The sequence below is a fragment of the Theropithecus gelada genome, chromosome 2 (genome assembly GCF_003255815.1).
Source record: "Theropithecus gelada isolate Dixy chromosome 2, Tgel_1.0, whole genome shotgun sequence".
Lineage (NCBI taxonomy): Eukaryota > Metazoa > Chordata > Mammalia > Primates > Cercopithecidae > Theropithecus > Theropithecus gelada.
The window spans coordinates 139,719,963-139,743,385 of record NC_037669.1 but is presented as its reverse complement, the minus strand read 5'-3'; the positions used below and the strand labels follow the sequence as shown (position 1 = coordinate 139,743,385).

At 36.1% G+C, this 23,423-nt stretch overlaps 1 protein-coding gene across 12 annotated transcripts in view; it reads left to right on the top strand.

Annotated features, from left to right (window-relative positions):
* Window positions 1–23,423, top strand: part of MBNL1 (muscleblind like splicing regulator 1) — a 197,284-nt gene that overhangs the window by 120,629 nt on the left and 53,232 nt on the right. Inside the window, exon 3 of one of the 12 annotated variants that reach the window (XM_025374639.1) lies at window positions 8,534–8,591. The exons of the other annotated variants lie outside the window; for them this stretch is intronic. Within the exon in view, the coding sequence (XP_025230424.1) occupies window positions 8,589–8,591 (3 nt within the window). The 5' untranslated portion in view covers window positions 8,534–8,588. The remainder of the gene's footprint in view (window positions 1–8,533; window positions 8,592–23,423) is intronic. 12 annotated transcript variants of the gene reach the window in all.

Here is a 23,423-nt window from a genome sequence, read left to right as displayed (position 1 = left end):
CTCTGTGGGCATATTTGTATGAATTTATTTCTAGTAGTCTAAGAAAAGGATGAGATGGCATTATTATTAACTTAGATGAAGAATGTTAAGCCAGTTTGCCAAGGCTTTTCCATAAATTAGTGAGAAAGGTAAAAGTAAAAATAAAGATTAGATGGCCTACAGCTCCCTGTAAAATAATCCATTCTCAGAACCACAGGCCTTGTGAGTTGTTTTATGGGCCAACAGGATTTCACTAGACCCTTGACATTCTTGTTTAGATTTCTGGTTTTTAGTACTCAGGAACTATCCCAAAAATTCATTACATGTAATCGATTGGTTTTGGTCCTTGGGAGGAAATTTACATCAGGTGCTCTGAGTTGGCTTGAGGACTCAGCTGGAGAAGGCATTTAGTTGGCCACCCTCTTCAAGATATCTTTGTTGACTGTTCACATAAGCCATAACTATGGTGAAGAGGATGGAGTATTTGTCCATTTGGGAATTTACAAAGGTCCATGGAGCGCATAACATTAAATTATCAGGCTCTTTTCATACCAGTGCTTTACAAACAGGACTTGAGAAATGAGAATAGTATAATGAATGTCAGTAGTTACAGGTTTTAGCTTTTCAGCTTTTATTAACCCTACCAGTCCCAGTCCTATAGTTGAGTGAAACAATATATGTCTGTCTTCTCTTTGCTCTCAATTTCTATGCCAAGTGCAGTTCCCTTGATTGTGAGTGCTTCAGACTCCCAGCTCTTACATTTACCCACCCAGGTCCAATCTAAAATTTCTGACTTTGAGGAGGTATGACTAGGTACTCTATGGGAAAAGGGTAGGATAGAAAGGGACATAGAATTCCTGGGAAATGATCACCGATTCTGGTTCAGAGGCCTAGCAGTTGAAAGCTAGAGCTGGAAATCTGGAAGCATTATTAATGGTATTCAGTAGGTATCTGGCAGCATATCTGGTAGCCTGCATGTGCATTATTTACACAGGTATTCAGGTAGATGAAGTGACTAAATGAAGAAGTATCTTTATCACATACAGTGAATCATGTTCTAACATAAGGGCAAAGAAGGAAGGTGAAGTGGTGGAGGAATAGTTTCTGAGTTACTGGAAAATGTGAATGTAGACATTATTAATAAAGATTAATAATAAACCTTTTTTGATTTAGAGCCTAATTCACATTCTTTTAAACAGTGTCCAAGTTGACACGAAATATTTCATAGATTTGAATGGGGATCAATCTCTGTACCTGCCCTTTTATAGAGGCATGGATCTCTTTTTTTTTTTTCTTGAGATGGAGTTGCACTCTTGTTGCCCAGGCTGGAGTACAATGGCGTGATCTCGGCTCACCACAACCTCCGCCTCCCAGGTTCGATTGATTCTCCTGCCTCAGCCTGCAGAGTAGCTAGGACTACAGGCATGCACCACCACATCTGGCTAATTTTTGTGTATTTAGTAGAGGTGGGGTTTCTCCATGTTGGTCAGGCTGGTCTCGAACTCCTGACCTCAGGTGATCCACCCACCTCGGCCTCCCAAAGTGCTGGGAGTAGCACAGATATGAGCCACAGCACCTGGCCCCGCATCTCTTAATGATTGGGATATGTTCTGAGAAATGCATTGTTAGGTGATTTTGTCATTACATAAACATCATAGAGTATACTTGCATATACCTAGATGGTGTGGCCTCCTACATACCCAGGCTATATGGTTATAGCCTATTGCTTCTAGGCTACAAACCTGTACTGCATGTAACTGTACTGAATACCAAGGGCAATTGTATCTCAGTGGTATTTATGTATCTAGACATAGAAAAGGCACACTAAACAGATGGTATGAAAGATTAAAAATTTTTACACCCATGTAGTATACTTACGATGATTGGAACTTGCAGGACTGGAGGTTGTTCTGGATGAGTGAGTGAGTAATGAGTGAATGTGAAAGCCTCAGAGATTACTATACATGACTGTAGACTTTACAAACACTGTACACTTAGGCTGTACTAAATGTATATTTTTTTTTCTTCAGCAAGCTAACCTTCATGTAATTGTTTATTGATTTATTTATTCATTTGTTGAGATGGAGTCTCGCTCTGTTGCCCAGGCTGGAGTGCAATGGCAAGATCTCAGCTCACTGTAATGTCTGCCTCCCAGGTTCAAGAGATTCTCCTGTCTTAGCCTCCCAAGTAGCTGGGACTACAGGCCACCACGCCTGGCTAAATTTTGCATTTTTAGTAGAGACAGTGTTTCACCATATTGGCCAGGCTGGTCTCGAACTCCTGACCTTGTGATCCGCCCGCTTCGGCCTCCCAAAGAACTTTTTTAAATTTATAACTTTAAAAAAAAAAAGTATTGACTCTTTTGTAATAACACTTAGCTTAAAATGCAAGCAGATTGCACAGCTGTACAAAAACTTTTTATATCTTTAAGGCTTTTCTCTATTTTTTTTTTTTTTTTTGTAAACCTTTAAAAACTAAGACACAAACATATATGTTATCTTAGGCTTACACAGGGTCAGGGCCATTCATATCAATGTCTTCTTCACTCCACATCTTGTTCCACTGGAAGGTCTTCAAGAATGGTAACATGCATGGAGCTGTCATCTTCTATGATAACATGCATGGAGCTGTCATCTTCTATGATAACAATGCCTTCTTCTGGAATACCTCCTGACAGGCCTGCTGGAGGCTGTTTTACGGTTAACTTTTTTTTAATAATTAGAGTAAGCTAACGATAAGTAGTATATAAATACATAAACCAGTAGCACAGTCATTTATTATCACGTTTTGTACTGTACATAATTGTATTATACTTTTATATGACTGGCGGTGCAGATTTGTTTACATCAGCATCACCACAAACACATGAGTAATATATTGTGCTGTAGTGTCACTCAGTGATTAAGAATTTTCAGCTCCATTATAATCTTAAAGAACCACTGTGAAATAAGCAGTCTATCATTGACTGAACTGTCATTACATGGTGCATAGCTGTATATGTATGGATATTGATCTGTGTCTCTCTGCATGTGTGCACACACACACACACACACACTGATATAAGTGGGTTGTAGTCCTCTGGTGACTTAGGCCAAGATAGTGTTTGAAAATGAAATGCTATACCTTCTTTATTGTAATAGCAAATCAAAGCTAAGTAGCAGTAAAACTGTTACCTGACTGGGATACTTGATGCAGGGAGAGGGTCACAGGGCACAGGCAAGAATTCCTTTGCCCTAAAGACTGCAGAGTAGCAGAGCAGAAGCAGCACTTTTTGGAAAGACACAGCTTAACCAGAACAATGCATAAAAGCCTTTGAAGTGCACTGATGTGAGAGTGAGACTAGAAAACTTTCATTTAACAAATCTAGATAAACTTATAATAAGAACAACAGCTAAACTCTGCCTGTGTTCTCTAGGTGCTAGGTATTGACTTTACACAAATGACCATTTAAATCCTCTTATATAACCTTATCAGGGAGATAGTATAGTTATCCCCATTTTATTGATGAGGAAACAGAGGTTTAGAGGATTAAGTGCTATGTACAAGGCCACAGGGCTGGCAAATGGCAAAAACTGGGATTTGAACCTGAATACATCTTTCTGCTTTTTGAGTTCCTACTCTTAAGCACTCTCTCCTTTTTCAGTTTTAAAAGAATGTTGCTGCGTGATATTACACATTAAGTTGCCCTTTCTTAAATAAATTAAAACCTTACCTAAAATGAATAATGATTCTAAGTTTGAACCATGAAATCTTCATAGCAAGGACAGATGTTATGTAACTGCTTAAACTTCTGTTCACAGATTTTTGACACTACCATTCAAATTTATGACCTTTTTACATTTTCGTTTTTTCTTCCAGCTTCTCATACCTATAAACTTTCCTCCTTTTGACCTTGTTATTTGCATTTGAAAACTTGGTCCATAAAGCTTTCCTGAAAATCACATGGGAAGCAGTATTTCATACAGCTCCAGAAAACTTTTGGGAGGAAGACTGACAGTGTTGGGGGTTTAATTCTGCATGCTTCCTTATTCTCTGCATTTAGCTCCTGCCTGACATGTGCAGCATATTGCTAAACACGTGCCAGACATTATTGTAGTGATATTTTCTATAGAAAACACCTTGGTATAATTCAAGATGAAAAATAGAGTATACATGAGAGGTGAAAAGGCAAATTTGATGATTAAAGTGCTGACATCCCAGTTGGAAGCACTGAGAAGTACATTCAATTGCCTCTGGCTTGCTGAATCTGTTTGTCTATCCCGTACCCACCCCCATCTCACAGGGCTAACAGGGAAGCACATTTGGAAAATTCTGATGAATGCATTCCAATTCTATTTTGGTGGGAAAGGCTGAGTTTGCAGGGAATTGGTAGTAAGGTATTGGCACTTCCTTTGTTTCTATAATATCAATAAATTGCAAACTGTCATTTCTTTTACTGAACATGGGTTTCAAATACAGAGCTCCTGATTAAGTCCTGTCATTTTGTGCAAAAATAAAAAATATGCTTACATTATAGAGAAGCAGTTGAAATTTATAAATAGTAAGTAGTGGCATAAAGACTTCTTTTCTCTTTACATAGTGCAACATGAACAGAAATCTCAGCAAGAAGTACTTGAAGATGGGTCTTATTATTTTTTTAAATATAATCCCCTGCTTAGGTAACATTAGACATATGTTAATACATATTTCACTTATTTCTATGTAATACTTTTATTATCAATTTCAGAGCTCATTTCTGAGACAAAATTCAGAAGTAAAATTGGTATTAAAACCGTTGGAGCGGTGTTAATGGAAGACAGAATTCAACAAGTTGAGCCTTTTGTACATATTTACATTTCATGTGCTTTTTAAAAACTCAAAAAATGAATGGAATGCTTTTGAAAATCAGCATACTTACCCTACTTCTACCTCTTTGAATAAACTACTATCCCAGAATTTCTACTTTTTAAAAGCAGCAACAAGAAGTAAAACAAAACATTCAAAGCCTTAGTGTTGAGATTTTGAATACTATATGTCCGTTTTAACATTTATTCTTAACCCTGTCTATTTTTGTCCTCCTTGGCAAAATTATGTAATAGCCTTAACTGCATGAGCCATAATCTCCAGATGGGTAAGATATACACAAAGAAAGACGATATATTACAAAAGCACTTTTCAGAATATTCCATGTTCTGACAATACAAACACGTACTTCTGAAAGGTAGCTACTCCCACTTTTTTGCAGTAATGTCAGGGAAACTTTAAATGAGATGTAAAAATATTCCTGACAAGTATTCTGAGTGAAAATCCCAAAGGCCTTTTTTTGTTGTTTTTAACAGGAAAGCATGCTTGTACAGATGACTTGTTGAATTTTCTAGTTTTTAAAATGGTGTACAATTTGTTGCCTTGGATCCTAAGTTTCTAGAGTGCTGCTATCTTATTGCTTCAAGGTACCTCCTAAAAGGAGCCCAGAATCTCTTGCCAAGATATCTCCCATAGGAAAGTACCAGAACTCCTTTACATAAACATCTCTGTCGTCTCACCCAACCCTCCCTGGCCTGTCTCCTTGACTTCTGTCATTCCTCCCTGAAATCCCTTTTCCATGCATACCTGTTTTCTAGATAGTCCTGAACTGCTGGAAAATAGACACTGTATTCCCAATAGACTGGGAGTAGAAGGAGCCTGTGGTCATTGAATGGCTTTTAAATCTGGAATGTAGGTTAGAATTAGCTTGCAGCTACAATCTATCTTAGAGAATTTCTTGATATCCAAGACTAATCCCAGGTATCAGATAACTTTTAATGGGCATGATAATTTTAGGCCTTTTACTTTCTGAAAATTGAATATACCCAAGAATAGCAGCAAAGAACTAAAAGTCTCCGGAACCATACTGCAACACTGGGTGAGAAAGCCGTTGACTTACCTTCGTAAGGAAATGAATGGTAGGGTGAAATATGATTCAGGTCTGAGAGAATATCGTTTGACTATTAGCATCCCAGCTTTATTTGTACCTCTTCTTGAGAGTGTTTCTCCTGAAGTTACCTTCCATTGATGTCTTCTATAACTAGCTTTCTTTACCAATTGGAATTGCATTTTGTATTTCTTTTTCTATCCTGCATTATCCAGCATAATGATAGGCAAGTAGATACCTAATATATATTTATTAATGGATAAATGCAAATAGAGTATGAACAACATGTGGATATATGTTCCCCTTTTCTATGTGTGAGCTATAGTTGGCACAGTGAATTTTAGTATTATGTAGTTTACTAGTTCTTTGTAGAAATTGTTTTCTCAAAGGTAATTTCTTTATCACTTTTAGTAGGAGATATGAAATTATTTTAAATAATTTTTTTCTGTGAACTATACTGGAAAAATAGTGTCTAATTTATTAAGCTGTTCCAGCAGTTATTGAGAGTAACCAATTTAGTTATAAATCTATTTTTATCACTGACATTCAGTTCATCCTACATGGTTTTCTAAAACGAACCTACCATTTTAAAAACCAAGATTGTTGGATAGATTTTCTTCACAATTTCATCCAAAGTGAGAATCACTGAGACAGCAGTAATATTTTGAGGGCAAAACCAAATTTTTCCAAAGAGTAACAGATAACATTGTTTATAATTTGCAAAATAGTCATAGTCAATTAGTGTGAAATACATATTTTAACTAAATGTGTACTGTGATGAAAGCTATAAGAAGTCTGTCTGACTATATTTATATACAGTGAGAAGAGTCTTCCACAGACTGTTTGCTTAATTGCTGCATTTTTAAACACCACTAGCTATTTGAATTTCAGTTTGACACTGTTTTAGTTCTGAATATAGCCTGCCAAATCTGTTTATATGGTACATATGCATCATGCAGATGTCTCCGACACCTTAATTGTTCTGTGACCTTGTACAAATTATTTAATTTCACAGGATGTCTGAATCCTTGTCAGCAAAGTGGGGAGTAACAGTACTGGTGCTATAGAATCCTTGACACAATTATGTGAGATTTAGTCTCTCCTTTATTCAGCACTCTGTGGCACACTCTAAGCTAGGTGAAACAGAGCCCCTGCCCTCACGGACCTTATTCCCTAGTGCAGGAATTAGTCGATAAATAAACACATAAATAAGCAACATGATTACAGGCATCACAATTACTATACAGAAAATAAACAGGCACAAGTGTCAGATGAATCCTGACTCTGGGAGACCTTTAGATGGGTATTTATGTCCACTACTCTTTTGGAAGAGCATAAACAATAAATGGTAATTTTCTCCCTTCATCATCCATAGTTAATTTCTTTCCCCCCAAGAGGGAGCCTCGCTCTATCACCAGGACGGAGTACAGTGGAGCGATGTCGGCTCACTGCAATCTCCATCTCCCAGGTTCAAGTGATTCCTCTGCCTTAGCCTCCCGAGTAGCTGGGACCATAAACATGCACTACCACGCCAGGCTAATTTTTGTTTGTATTTTAGTAGAGACGGGTTTTACCATGTTGGCTGGGATGGTCTTGATCCCCTGACCTCGTGATCCACCCGCCTTGGCCTCCTAAAGTGCTGGCATTACAGGCGTGAGCCACCACGCCCAGCCTTCAGCTTTTATTTAATTATTATATTCACAGTCTATAAAACAAAAATATGGATAAGTAGTTTTTATCCTGTGAGAAATATTTTTCAAGTTTAAGATTTCATAGCAGATATGTTATTGCTTCAAGGTTAATGGAGTGACTAGTACATTTTCATTATTTTGTAGCATAAATTATTTTAAACTTTTGTTCAGATGCAGGCCAACTGTTACACTGTTTATCAAATGATAGTCCTAATTAATGTTTGTCTGTTTTTTCTTCTCAACCATTTTGGTGCTGTATTTCCCAGAAGACATTTGTGTGCTAGCTTACCTTGCTATCCTACTTGAACAATTTAGGCAGCTGTTTTGTCTTGGATTGTTAGGTCCTGTATAACCAGACAATCAGTCATTACTCTTGAATTCTTTTAATGAGTGCAGGCTTTCTGTATCCTTAGGTCATCTTCACTAAGGAGTATCTTCCTGAAATCCAAGTAGGCCTCCACAAGAGCATTTGATGGATGGATTATCTTTGCTTATGTTGTAGAGTTCTTAACCTGGCATTGACGTTACTTTCACTTAACTCTTGCGTTAACTCTTAACCTCCCCTGAACAAAGCCTTTACCCCAACCAGATTGCTTTAGCTACTGTCTGTTGCCTAGCTGGAATGTCCCCACCTGTGTAGTTGTAGTTACTGCCATTTTACCTATCAGGCCCTCGTGGCTTTTTTAATTCCTGCGAAGTCAGCTGTGTTACAGAGCAGGGGTCCCCAACCCTGGGCCGCACAGCAGGAGGTGAGTGGCAGTGAGTGGATGAAGCTTCATCTCTATTTACAGCTGTTCCCCATTGCTGGCATTACCACCTGAGTTCTGCCTCCTATTATATCAGTGACGGCGGCGTTGGATTCTCATAGGAGCGTGAACCCTATTGTGAAGTGTGCATGCGAGGGATATAGGTTGGAGATGCTTTATGAGAATCTGATGCCTGATGATCAGTCACTGTCTTCTGTCACCCCCAGATAGGACCATCTAGTTGCAGGAAAACAAGCTCAGGGCTCCCACTGATTCTACTCTATGGTGAGTGTTATAATTATTTTGTTATATATTACAATGTAATAATAGTAGAAATAAAGTACGTAATAAATGTAATGCACGTGAATCATCCCAAAACCATTCCCCACTCCACCACCACCAGTCCAGGGAAGAACTGTCTTCCATGAGGCTGATCCCTGGTGCCAAAAAGGTTGGGGACCACTGTTATAGAAGACATAATCCTCAGACTCGATATCAGACCTGATTGGCTACTGTGTGATCTTAGGCAAGTCATTTAGCCTCTCTGAGCTTTAATTCCCTCGTTGGCGTAATGTAGTTAGTACACTTAACTCATATCATCATTTCAGGTTAATTGAATATGCTTTTGAAAGCGCTCCACTCCCTAGTTTGTCATTCCTCTGCGTTTTTTTCCACCCTGGTTTCACAGCACACTTCATATTAACAGTCATCTATTTTCTGTAATATATCCTGTATTAAGCTTTATTGCTGCCCTACCTTGACCCTATTCTACCTTTTCTTCTGTTTTTTGTCTGTCTTTGTTTTGTTTTTTGGTAGGTTGTCAGGTAACAGGGAGAGATAAATTAAGATTCTCAAAAAAGTTTGGGATTACCTGTTTATTGTAATGAACCATCTTTTCAATTGCTTGAATAGTATTTAGGATAAATGAAGTACAAGAAATGGTCTGTATGAATTAACAATTTCTTTTCCATGATGAACCCATGGAAATATATTAAAGAAAAACTCACGGAGGTATAGCATGTTCCTAAGTGTAACATTGGGAGAACAACAAAAGGAAAAAATGACAGAAATATACTGATGGGAAGTGGGAAGTAGTAAGCTGGCAGGAGAATACAAAGAGAAAATATAGTAATTCTGTGCTGTTGGCACATGTAATAGGATGTGATGTGCTACTAAAACGTATTGTCTAATCTGAAAGTTTCTCCAGCTTAAAAAAATCTTGGAGATAAGAACATTGGCATTCCATTCTAAGACCTGCTAGGTTTCAAATGATTGAGAATATGTTTTTTTAAAATTATGATTATTATTATACTTTAAGTTCTGGGATAACATGTGCAGAATGTGCAGGTTTGTTACATAGATATACACATGCCATGGTGGTTTGCTGCACCCATTAACCCGTCACATACATTAGGTATTTCTCCTAATGCTATTCCTGTGCTAGACCCACTCCCCCTGACAGGCCCTGGTGTGCGATTTTCCCCTCCCTGTGTCCATGTGTTCTGATTGTTCAACTCCTACTTACAAGTGAGAATATGCGGTGTTTGGTTTTCTGTTCTTGTGTTAGTTTGCTGAGAATGATGATTTCCAGCTTCATCCATGTCCCTGCAAAGGACATGAACTCATCCTTTTTTATGACTGCATAGTATTCCATGGTATATATGTACCACATTTTCTTTATCTATGTTTTAAGCATAAATAATAAAGCACTGATAATCTGTAAACTTTACTTGAACCTATTTAAAGTATTTCTTGGTCCTTTCACAGTAATCTTCTTTAATATTTCCTTACAATAACCCTATTGACTAATATAAATATTTTCCTACTGTGTTATGTGAGCTCCAATGCTTTTACCAATTCACACAAAGGGAGGAACCTTCCCCCCACCATAAGCCAGTAAACTGTAGCAAAACCCAGTAGTCTGTAATGTGGAATACTGGTTTTAGAAGAAATTCTACTTTGTTTGTGTAATCGGTTCATTTTATTGTCAGCCAATTTTCTACTCTTTCAGAGATTATTATTTAAAACAAATTCACTTGCTAAATAGTCTTTTCAAACCACAATTTATTCATTTATAATTTTTCACAATTTATTTTTAAAAAATCAAACCAAAAACAGTTGCCCAACTATAGTACAAAAGAAATGTATTGTAAATTCAGAGCCACATTTTAAAAATGAAGTTTGACATTGTTTTGAATTATGGGTAAGTGCTATGAAACAAGATATGCATAAGTTTGGAAACAGGCAAAAATAGTTGCATGTAGAGACTGAGCCCTATTTGGATAACATAGAACTTAGTCATACAATTATGATTTTTGAAACAGTTTCAGAACAGTTGTTAGACCCATCTACTCATTCTTTCTCTTTATGTTAGTGCATATAATATATTAGTGTAGCACAATTTTTTTAAATTAAAAAAAAAAAAGACCTTTCATGTTTGAATTCAGGATAAGTTAGGATTCTTTTAGGGTGCATAGTAAATTATTGTTTTTAAATATTATGGCTGAATATGTCACATTCAAAAAACATACATTAAAATTAATCAACTCCTAGTAGAATCAAATGAAGCAAAAATATGGAGTGTATGTGTGTTAGTATGCATTAGAAAAGGAGTAAAGTGGGAGATTATGAAAGATGAGTCTGGGATTATTATCTGGAGAATGGTAAAGTCTGTGTTACCTCTCGCCTGGACTGTTAACATAATTACTTAATTGGTCTCCCCTTTCCAGGCTCTTAGCCTCTTCAAGCCCTCTTACATTCTTGTCTGAGGAATTCGTGAAGTACAGCTTTGCTAATTTCCTTTCCACCCCATTCAGTGGCTCTTTCTGGCTTACAAAAGGAAGTAGACAATCTTTAATACGGTACTTGAAACCTTCCACAAACTAGACTTTTCTAGGTCCTTTTTCAAACTTGTTTCTCACTGCTCTTATTACAGATTTATTACTTGTCACTGATGCCCCAATGTATATTTCCTCTACCTAGATATCTTTTCCAACTCTTCATGTATGAATTTAGCTTCTTTTTTGAAGCTATTATCTGATACTTCTAAATGGAAATAGTCCCCTTGTCTTTAAAAATTACTAGAACTCTATCTGAATGTCTTTTGTGACACTATTTGCCCTATAGCCTTATATTCTATTAATAGCTATTTATATGCCTGCCTTGTTTCCTTTCTTAGGATAAGTTTCTAGTTCATTTTGTGTTTCCACTGTCCCATAGCACAATGCACATGAGAAGTCTCATCATACAGTAGGGGAATAAATATACAAATGAGCTATTCTGAAATTTGGTATAAAATATATTCAAGGTGAGACCACTTCTGCCTGCCTTGCCTTGCCTTGCCTCCTTCTTCCTTCCTTCTTCTTCTTTATTCCTTCATCATTCTTCTTCCTTCTTCCTTCCTTCCCCCTCCTCCTGTTTCTTTTGTCTCATCCATTTTTACCTTTTTTCTCCTAGCTTAGAAGACAATGAATTAATTGTTCTGCTTTCTCTTTTGCATCTGTGTCTACACATACTGTATTTCTGACCTAGATATCTAGCTCTTCTACAACAATTTCAGAAAGTAGGTATACTCTGGTATTATTCTAAGAAAAACAAAAGAGATTGCTTATTTAATTAATTTTTTTTTTTCTTTTTGAGACAGGCTCTTGCTCTGTCACCCAGCCAGGAGTACAGTAGTGCTTACTGCAGCCTCAACTTCCTGGGCTCAAGCAGTTCTCCCAGGTAGCTGGGACCACAGATGTGTGCCACCACATCTGCCTAATTTTTTTCTGCTTCTTGTAGACATGGGGTCTCACTATGTAGTCTCAAGCGTCTGAGCTGAAGTGACCCTCCCATCTCGGCCTCCCAAAGTACTGGGATTACAGGCATGAGCCGCTGCGTCCAGCCATTCTTGTTTAATTTTTAATGACTTCTAATGGGAGAAACACATTATCAATTTTCATTTTCCATCTCTATTGTAGTGAAATCATTTGTTTTATCTGAAAACAAGCAGGAATGACAAAGTTTTCCTTCAATCCCTAGATTATTTAGGCCACTTTCATTCTGGCTACCAAATGGTGGAATGCATGCTGACCCTGACATTACTAGTACTTCCTAACTTCATAACTTAATATTGTTGGGAACTTACATGAGACATTTAACCTCTGGAAACTGCAGTTTCCTGATTTGTAATATGAGGCTAATAAGAATACCTCATGGGATTGCCATGAGGGTTAATGCTACATGTTATTGTGAGAGTTAATGGTAGACATTGTAATTACTTTTGAACAGGCCACTGAGGAGAGGATTCTACTGATAGTACTAATTGTCTTCCTAAACAAACAGCAGCAGTCCTGTTGAGACATCTTATCTCCTTACTTGAAAATTTATAATATGCCACTTTACTTTTATAAACATTTACTGTAGCTGTGAAATTTTTAACTTGAGCTTAGGCAACTTAAAATGGAGTTGTAAAAGCAATATTGTCAGGTTAACATAGGAACTGCCTAAGACCTCTAGCCCTCGATGGGTGATAAGAAAACTAAATTGTATAGAATCTATTATTACTTATCTAATTTGCTGTAAATAACACTGATAATACACTCTTTCTTAAGTGTACTATGTATGTTGAGTATATTTTTAAAAGAATAAGGGCTCTCAAGGGTACATTGATATTGTGGATCTCTTATCCCCCCTCTTACCTTGAAATCTTTTCTTTCTTGTGAACGACTTGTTTAGAAATAACCCTGTGATTATGCAGGTGTTGCTGGTCCTGAGACCCTGTCCAGGATTATATGCCCAAAGGATCAAAGGACAGTAGCTTTTTATGCCATCCATTGCACTTGAGTGCTCTTTTCCCCAGTGTATATGAAATGAGCTGTTTGGAAAAGGGATAATTTAAAAACAGAAGTATCAGTTAACTGACAGTCAGATAACATTAGCAGTTATCTTGAAGTCACTGGCAAAAACAAAGTTTAAAAAAACTCTGGAAAAGGTTGTGGTTGGTAAATGAGAATGTATATTAGTATATGTAAACCAACCTGTGGTCTTCAGAGTAGCCGTCATTAGAATCATCTGGGGAGCCTTTAAAATACACTTATGCCTGGGACCCAGCCAAAACTATCTAAATCAGAATTTCTGGGAGTGGAGGCTGGATGTAGGAATTATTTTTTATAATATACAGTCATGGTCAAGGAACGCTTACTAAGCTTTACAGTATTGTCAAGTGATGTGATAGGTGGGACACCCAGAAATGCCCTTCTGTCTCTTATTCATTCTACAAACATTTATTTAAAATGCTTAGGTTGCCAAAATATATAATTCCTAATCAAGAACAGTAGACAGACTTGTAGAAATTACCTACAATATAGCTTGGCAGGTGCTGAATTCACTACTGTGAGTTTATTCTACTTCGCAAGAAAAGAAGGGAAGGAGGAAGGGAGGGAAAATGAAAGAAAATTTCCTTAGTAAGTGACATTTGAAAAGGGTCACTTCTCATAATCAAATGTAACCTATTAAAGTGATTTACTTTTAATATCAACTCCTTTTAAAAATAGATGCCAAGTTTCTTAATGGTAAGTGAAATGAGCATGAGTTGATTCTTACTTTGGCCTGAGGAAAGCTTTGTCACAGCTACTCTAGGAGCTACTGTTCCTTGGACACAATTTCCCGAGTGAAGGTACGGCTTACACATGGAGTTTTTAGTACCTGCATAAGGGCATGTAGCTAGCGGGTGAGAGAGCTACAGTGAACACAGGTCTCATTGATTCCTGGATATGTGTTCTTTCGTTGCACTGAACTATACTATAGTCCAGTGAAAGAGACTTCGTTTGGGTTAATTAAAAGAGATTCACTAGAGGCTTCATTTGGGTTAATTCATTAAAGGAGATTTACTAGAGACTTTCTTGGGTTAGTTCATTAAAGGAGGTTTTAACTTGATGGTGAGCTGGCAAACTCTGACAAAAGGAATGTTGAAGGAACAGGAGAAAAGGATGCTTTCAAGCATCTCTGGAGAAATTGACCTGGGTGACGGGAACCAGGGGTTGCAAGGTAAAGAATGTGCTAGGAGAGTGAGAGCAGCCTGGTCATTTTCATTTTCTGAGTACCAGACCATAATTGAGGTCCCTGTATATATTCCCCCATTTAATATTCACATCATCCCCAGCCTGGTATTCTTATCTTCATTTTTGTAGAAGAGGAAGTTACAATTCAGTGAGGTTGAATAATTAACCCAAAGTCTCACTACTCATAAATCTCAAAATTGGGACTTGAACAAGCAACTTTCGGATTTCAGTTCATGTGATTTTTAACCATTGAGCTGGAACTGTATTGCTCTTCCTGTGTCAACTCCTGGGACTGTTTCTCTGTGCTTACCTCTAATGCTTGTGTATATGAGAAACTTACAAGCTTAGGATACAGATATATCCAGCAGGTGACCATATTTCTTACTTAGGTGGGAGCAGAGCCACAAATTCATACTTGGATAACAGTAGTAAACAGTTAACTGAGAAAAGGAGTAAATGGTAGAAGACTAGGGGAGAGAAAAATATATTTGAATGAAGAAAAAAATGGGGCTATTGTATGTCAGTTTATGGACCCTGAAGAAGATGCAAAAAGAATGTTTGAGAATTGTTTTATTGGACAGAATATCCTATATTCTGAAATATTGTCAGGACTCATTCACTTGGTAAACACTTACGGGATTTTCTTGGCCTGATATAGGCTGTGGGCATGACCCTCCTTCTGGAGACTGTCACCAGGGAAGGAAGATGTGCAAACAGTGCCCAGTATTAGCAGAGGAACATGTACAAAATACAAAGGAAGATACAACAACTATTTCTAATAAAAGTCACCTGCTTTCAGCACAGGTAGAGAGTGTAGAAATCACAGATATATTCCTTTATTGACTTTAATGCACCCAAGCAGAGTGTTTAGCAGATCCGGGCTTTCAGCCTAAATGTTGTTGGTATGATAGCAAGAAAAAAAAAAAAAAAAAAATCATGTGACAACCGTCTGTGCTTTTCCCTCTCTCGTTCACATTCTGGATTGTTTAAAAAAAAAAAAAAAAAAAAAAAAAAAAAGGCTGTGTTGCCATGGCTGACGCTCCTGTGAGGCCCAGCATCTCCATACTTTTCATCTTAACTAAGCACTTAAGAATATGCGCTACAGCTTCTGATTGCCATTTAGAACAGAGCACCGTGTGATGACTAAGCTCTTTCAAGTAGTTATGCTTAATGTGATGGCTTCAATACCCTTTGCCATATAGACTCATCTGTAGATACCTGGTACAAGTTCCATAATTTATAATTATCTATTTTTATTTATTTGTATGTTTATTGTTACTATGGATCTTTTTCTGAAAAACTATTCAAGGATACTAGACACATACTGTATGTGAAATGTTTCTAAAAATTCTGAGACTTTTCTATTTTATTCTCAGTGGTAATTTTTAGGTAGTTTGTTGAGTGTTACTTTAGATATTTGGGGAACTGCCCTAGAAAACCAGTGGAATTCTCTAGGTATGGGGGTGGAGTGCCCAGGAGGAGACAGGCTCAGATAACCTGGTGTTGTGATACTGCTTTTTTTTTTTTTTTTTTTTTTTTTTTTTGCCTCAAGAGATTTTCTTTGCCCTTACTGCTTATGCTGCTGCAGTCAGCATCCAATAGAAACATGTTTGGGGCTCAAGAGCCAATTGTCTTTCCCCTCGCTGCTGCCTCAAGTCTGAGAGAGCTGATGGCAGTGCACAATTTTAGCAAATTGTCATAGGCGGGGGGGGTGGGGCAGGGAGGGGAGTGTTTTCCCCATGGGGACAGAGCCAGTGTCATTGAGCACATTTTGTTCAAGTACAAAGTTGATCTGTCTGAAGGAGACTGTGGTCAGCAGTAGTGAGGACCTTTATTGCCTCACCTTTTCTTCGTGCTCTGTCATTGTTTATGTGAAGCAGTAGCATTTAATGGCTGGACTTGAGGCAGAATTTGTAAGGTCAGAAAGTGACAGTATTTGTTTTTCAGTTAGGGAATCCCACAGGCTTACAAAGGAGTGCCAATGAAAAATTAGGAAAAAGAAAGGGTCTTTGCATTTGGCAAAGACAATGCAGAGCAGTGTAATATGTAGTAATTTCTGTATGTAAATGGCAGCCAAAATTTTAGACATCTGTTACAGTTTAGAAAATTATTTAAGCACTGATTATATGCTTAATATATGCTGTCCCATCTAGGAGGCTGAGTAGACTTCAGTGGAAGAGTTACAGTGGAAATATTGACATAGGTTGTTGGAAACATATTACCTAATATTATACTTTGAAATTTATCATGACTAAATAAGTATTATCACTTTAGAGATGTAAAAACAGGATTTACTTTCCTTTACTTGTAGGGATATGTGGGATCTAGCAGGTACAAATACAACAAATGCCTCATATAAATACTAAGTAATGATGTTATTATTCTCAAGCTGACTTTACCAAAATGTGTTTCCTCTCTGATTTCCTTTAGTTACTTTTATATTTCTCAATAAAGACTTGCCCCTTAAAACATACCTTCCTATATTACTATAACTTTATATCTTTAATTTTATGTGTGTGTATGTGTACATATATATATGTATATATACACACACAAAGATATATAACTTTTTCATTATATAATAGTTTTTAAATTGTTTTATATCTAAATATAATATATAACTATATATAATAAATTTTTCATTATTTGTGTTATATCCAAATTGAAGAGGCATGTCAGTGAAATATATAGATAATCCAAGAACCTCTTGCTTCACTAGGTTTCTTATTGAAGTGGATAATGTGAAGCAATATTTTAACTTCTTTTGTGTTCCATTGCTTAAAAATATTGTTGATCCTGTAAGACAGGTTCCTCTGAAGGAAAAAAAAAATGACAAGTAAATTGAAATTTACAAAAGCATCTAAATTTTTCCCATTACACTTTGGAAATGCTGTGTGGATTAGTCTTCTCCAAATTCAGTTGCTTACATTATGAAATATCTTTTCCTTTGCAGAACTCAAAAGGGTTGAAGACTTCTATTAGGTTCTGACCTAGAGTCATCTGTTTCTAGTGTTAGCAGTCAACGATTAAACAAAAACAAAACACACTTACAGATGATCAAGTGGGATACATTTGGTACAAATACATATCCCTACGGTAATGATTAGGAGCACCTACTTTGTTGTTAAACTGCCTGGTTTCAGTCACTTGTTTTGTCTGTACTTCAGTGTTTAGAAAAATTGAAATGTTACAAACAACCCTTCCCAGTAATATTGAGAGAGGATTAAGGGAATTAACATTGGTAAAGTTTTGAAAACAGTACCTGGAATATAGGAAGCACTATGTAAGTGTTATTATTCCTGTGTTATAATAAAAATATACCTTTTGGTTTTTAGTCAGTACTTCATGGAGAGAAGGAGAGATTTAAAGATGGAGAAGTTTTGCTTTATAAACGTACTAGGAACTAGTCTTAAACTAGATTGTTTAAGCAGTCTGTAAAGAACTGCTTAAACAAGTCTTTCAAGAGATTGTTAGAAGAAAAATTGGATGCATTTGACTTAAGACATTTACCTCCGTTTTATCCTCAGGAAAGCTCTGGAAATTTAATAGAGACTGTCATACTTAAATCCACCTAGTAATGGTACAATGATAAATTGGATAATATTTATAACACATTTTGTGTTTCTCCACTGAAAGGCATGCTTTACACATAGAGTGCTAAAATTTATTATGTAAATATTAGGGCTTTTAATTATTAGCCAAGATTGAAAAGTGTCTGATTTGGATGTCATAAAACATCAGAAGTTTTTCAGCTACAAACAGTTTAGAAATCTGATTGTTGCTGTACCGAAAAAATAATGAAGCAATTTAAAAATAATAGAAACATAGTGATCTGGCATTTCCAGTTTCACGATGCTATAAAAAAGCAGCCAGCAAATGTTGGACTGTTTAATGATGCTGGCACCTACCAAATGTCACTGGGCTTTCACAAGGTCATAGAGACTCTGGTTTGGCTCAGGGATGGTGGTCAGATCTGTCTTTGGAGCCTATGAAGACTATGGAATAGTGGCAGACAATAGGTGCAGTTAAGCCCTGCATAGCATTAACCTCAGCAGTGGTGATACACTTTTCTACGATTCTCTGGGATAAAGGAGGCCATAGGTATGAGAAAAAAGTGAGACTTTCTTCTTACAGCATCCCATCACAAGCCACTCTACATAGAAGAGCCTTATAGGCACACTCTGAGGAGATTAAGATTTCTTCAAATGACTATCAGCTAAAATTGTGTGCCGATATAACTGCAACAGCAACAGTTGTATGTGTATCTGATTTCTCACAGGCAAAAGCTGCTGGAGAAAAAAAGTGGTATTTTTTGTCACAAGAATGTGTGTGTGATTTGTTGCCTTTTTCACTTTCTCAACCCTCTCAGTGGCAGCTACTTTGACTCTCATGCATTACATAACAGTCTCTAGAGGTGTAGCGTTTCAGTTATGCCATTTTCAAGATGATTAATGGGAATTGTGCAATTAAAGTTCTTAGGTTCTCTGGGAAAAAAAAAAAAAAAAGTCATAATATCCCAGTGTTTGAGTGGGGGTGTGTTGGTATTGCGTCAATAGTGAGGATATTTTGGGATATCGTAAATGTCGCTATTGGTTTCAATATCCAAGAATCTTCATCACTAGACTTAGGAATGTTCTACAAAATAGTGCCTAGAACAGCTATTGAATACTCGAGAGGGCTGTTTAAGTAGCTAGAAAAGTCTAACCTAAAATCCCATTTGAGATTAGATTATGCATTGATGAGAAATGTTTAGTGCCTATTAAAAAGAATCTATTACATTATTTTATATTCTTTCAGGCCATGGTAAAGTTACAAATTTGAACTCAGTAGGTTGTGTGTGTATGTGTATGTGTGTATTTTTCTTTCTTTTATTGGCAGTCTCAACAACTGTTAAGCCACTGTGTGTGTGTGTGTGTGTGTGTGTGTGTGTGTGTGTGTGAACTCTTTACGGGACCAGGAAAGGGAAAAAATCTAAATTTGCTTTATATTGTGTTTCATTTGAAAACATGTTTTATATCTGTGGTAAAGTAATTGAAAGAAATTAGGACTATTTCAATGGAAATATGTTCATAATTTTTTTTAGTTTGTTTAACTGGTACGAAAAAAATCTCCCAGCTCTTGGGGTTGAATTGAGCTCCATGCATTTGCTATTATGCTGACTGGATGAATAAATAGCAATTTACATCTAGAAAGTTAAGCTTTAAATATTGATTAGGATTGCTATATCTACTTTAATTTAGAAGACTAGAGATTGCTTGCCTAGTAAAATAAGAGAATTACCTCATTTTTTCACCTTCTGTGGGGATGCTAGGCATTTGTTGCTGGTGTTAAACTGAAAGACCAATGAGGAAATCAAAACAGTAGAAGTTGTGTTTGGTTTAAGAATAGTTTCTTGCCTTTAAAAATGGTAAAACTGTGAAATAAGTACAAGGGTGCTATGATATTAAACACAGATAATTATGTAATAAAAACTCCTATTGACTTACATAAGTTAAAGAGTCATGAATATTTGAGAATTTAAAATTCCATTAGGTGTAAAGTGGTGGCTGGCTCTCAACAAAGGATGATGCTGCCCTCCCTCCTCCCCACCAAGACATTTATCAATATCTGGAGACATTTTGGTTTATCAGAACTGAGGGTTGGGGTAACATAGACATTTAGTGGTTGTAAGTTAAGGATGCTGCTAAACATAGTACGGTGTACAGGACAGCTCCCACAACAAAAATATATCTAGCCCAAAATGTCAGTAGTGCTGAGGTTGAGAAATTGTGAACATCTTTTTAGGATGTATGTGCTCTTGTAAGCTAACCCAAGTCCTTTATGGAAACAAGTGAGTTATCAGGAAATATACATTTAAGAGCAACAATATACTTTGTGTTAGATGGCAGTTATTTTCAGTACTTGCAAAAGCCAGTAAACTGTGATTCTTAGAATCAAACTCATACCTACCAAAGTGAAAACAAAACCCTGAAGTATATATGTGTGCATGCACATTTGTATGTATGTGAAATAAAATTTTCTCTTAAAATCATTCACCTTATAGGCTGCCATAAAATTTCTAACATTAGATACTTGTAATTTTTAAATAAATATTTTATATACATGTGTGTGTGTGTGTGTGTGTGTGTGTTGTTTATTCACCCAAGCATTAGAATTGATAACCACGGCAGAGCCATAAAAAACATTTTTTGCAAGTGTGAAATAGTGTGGCTTGACTGCCAATGTTATTATTTTTGGCAAAAATTTTCTGAGATATTTTCTGAGATAGCTGAAAAAAAAATGGTAAGAATTTTCAATAACTAACTATCAAACTTGTTAGCCAGAGTTTCTGGGCAATATCTGAGCAATGAATACCCAGAAAGTACTTCAAAAACATTTGCAAATATCAGCTATCCCAAAAAGAAATCTTGGTTTTAACAGTTGAAATAAATGATTATAGCTTGAACAGTCTTACCAGAAAACCATAATGAAAACTGGGAAAGACTTATGAATGAAAACTGGGAAAGACTTATGAAGCTAGTAGCCCTGTACTTTTCCCATTGCTCCTTTATTTCCAGAGTCTACTTAAATAGAACTTGGTAATTGTAATCCTGCCACATAGTTACCATTTGGCTGCTTAATAACATGTGTCTTTAGACTCTGACTCCACAAATCATAATATTCCTTTTATTTTAAGTAGAAGTATAATTAAAAATGGAAAATTAGTTTTCATTTAGGATTTTGATATTTTTTGCTTTATTAAGTCCAACCAACTTCTAATCGTTTTGTTTTCAATTAGCTAGTTCGTAAATGCATTACACATAGCTAAGAAGTAGCTTCTCATATTTCTAACTTACCACCTCTAGTTTCATTCAGTTTTATTCTTATTTTGACTATTAATTACCTAGCTTCCATTATATTTTATAGTTTATATCTTACTATATATATCACATATGCAGTTTATATACTATATTTGTACATAGGTAATGTAAAAGTATGCTTTATTAAACTGTAATGCTTATAAATGAACCATACGTTTATTTGGAGGATTAAACAATCTAAATGTATATTTTCCTTTATTATAGCCACAAAAACATTTATAGCAGTTTGAAAGACTAATGAGACAATTCTTAAATTCACAATTGAACAACTTACAACTTCAGAAATTACTTGATGAATTTATTTATTGAATGACGACGGTTATTGGTCTCATTGGTCTCATACAGGTTTTTAAGACTGCAAGGGGCAAATTTTGCCTTTTTTGGACAGATTACTTTTAATTGAAAAGTGGAGAAAAAATATTACGAAAAGTGAACTTGGTGTAGACCAATATTTTATTAACTTTCCTTCTTTCCGTTAAAATATATACTGCGTGTATTGCTATGATGTCTTTGGAATCTTTGTTGGATTAATTCTATTTTAAAAGACTCCTTGAATGGAGCCTAAGGGATCTATTAGGCTGGGGCAAAAGTTTTGCCATTAATGGCAAAAACCACAATTACTTTTCCCCAACCTAATACTATGTAGGCTCTATAGAGTGTTCTGCTAGTCAGCTGGACAGCTCTCCAAAAGTAAGATTTCAGTGTAATCAACAAAAGCAAGGCACAGAAATATCACATTATAAAAAATGTGTTAGAATGACACTTTTTCTTGGTGGATGTGGCAAATACATGATGATTAAGAGCCAAGCTTTTATTACATTATTGGTGATTGATATGCATTGTCACTGGGTTTTGCTACCTGTATTATTTTTAGAGCTTTTAATAGATACACTGCTAAATTGAGCAACTGCTACTTGTTACTAGCTTGAGAACTTAAGAAAAGAGAGGAAAATAACTAATATTTATTGACTGCCTATTATGCCAGGTGCCATTTGTGAGGATGGCCTGTTACTTACTAATCTTCATACATCACCAATGAGATGTTATCGTTACTATTATATAGAAAAGATGTGACCACTCAGAGAATTTCACTAACTTCCACAAGGTCACACAGCAAATAAGTTACATAGCTACAATTTGAACAAAGCTATATTTGATAAAATTACACAGTTATCTCAATAGTTGGAGCTACCTGTACCTATCAAAACTGAAGACAAAGATCTTTTATATTTATATTTCGCATTAACCTAGCAGCCCAATTTAATGTATCTTGAAGTGAAATCTCTAAATGATTTAGAGTAATAGCTCCTATATAGAAGTCTGTATATGTGAATTTTAGATACTGATGAATTTCTGTTTTTAGACTTTTAAAATGCATTGTCGTTGTATAGATTTTAGGATGCCAGAAATACTGAATGTCTATACAAATCTCCTTTTGTCCATGGTGAAACTTACAAACCTCCTTCTGTTTCCTTTTCTTCTTCTATTGTGGCTAGCTTTATCATGTATTATTTAAATGACTGATCTCTTAATAAAAGCATCATTAGGTCAGTACAACTCAGAACCAAGATTTGGTATCATACTTAGTTTTTTTCTGTTATCTCCATTGTCTCTAGAATAGAGTTAGAATACAATTCATCTTGAGGCATTTAGTAACAAATGAACATTCATTTATTCTGTGAATGTTTATTGAGGTGTAATGCTACTGAGGGCTGAGATGGATGAAGCTGGCAACATACCAACGTAGTATTTACCTTAACTCTCAAAGGAAGGTATGTTCCTGGTGGTTTTAGGTAATTCTAATGGAGAATGTTTATTCTAACTTATTTTTGACCTTTTTATCTGTCAAACTATAATCATTCAGCAGAAGAGTCAGCATTAAACATGTTTTAAACTTCCTAAGAAGCCGAGTTTATCTAGTATCATTGCAGACATTATTCTGTTATTTTTTCCACACGTCAAATGAAAATTTATCTGGCGTTGCACAATTGTATTTTGTAGTGTTTTCTGCTATATCAGAATCACCTGGAATATTTGTTAAAATGTTAATTTCTGGGCCCTCAAACCTATGGTCACAGCCCTTGGTGGGAGAGTCTTCGTAGTCTATATACTTTTTCACCAAATATCAGTTGATTCTTAGGAACACAGCTTTTTGAAAGTGAGGGGCTCAACACAATCAAATCAAGGTGGGCAGAGAAAGTTACCATAGATAA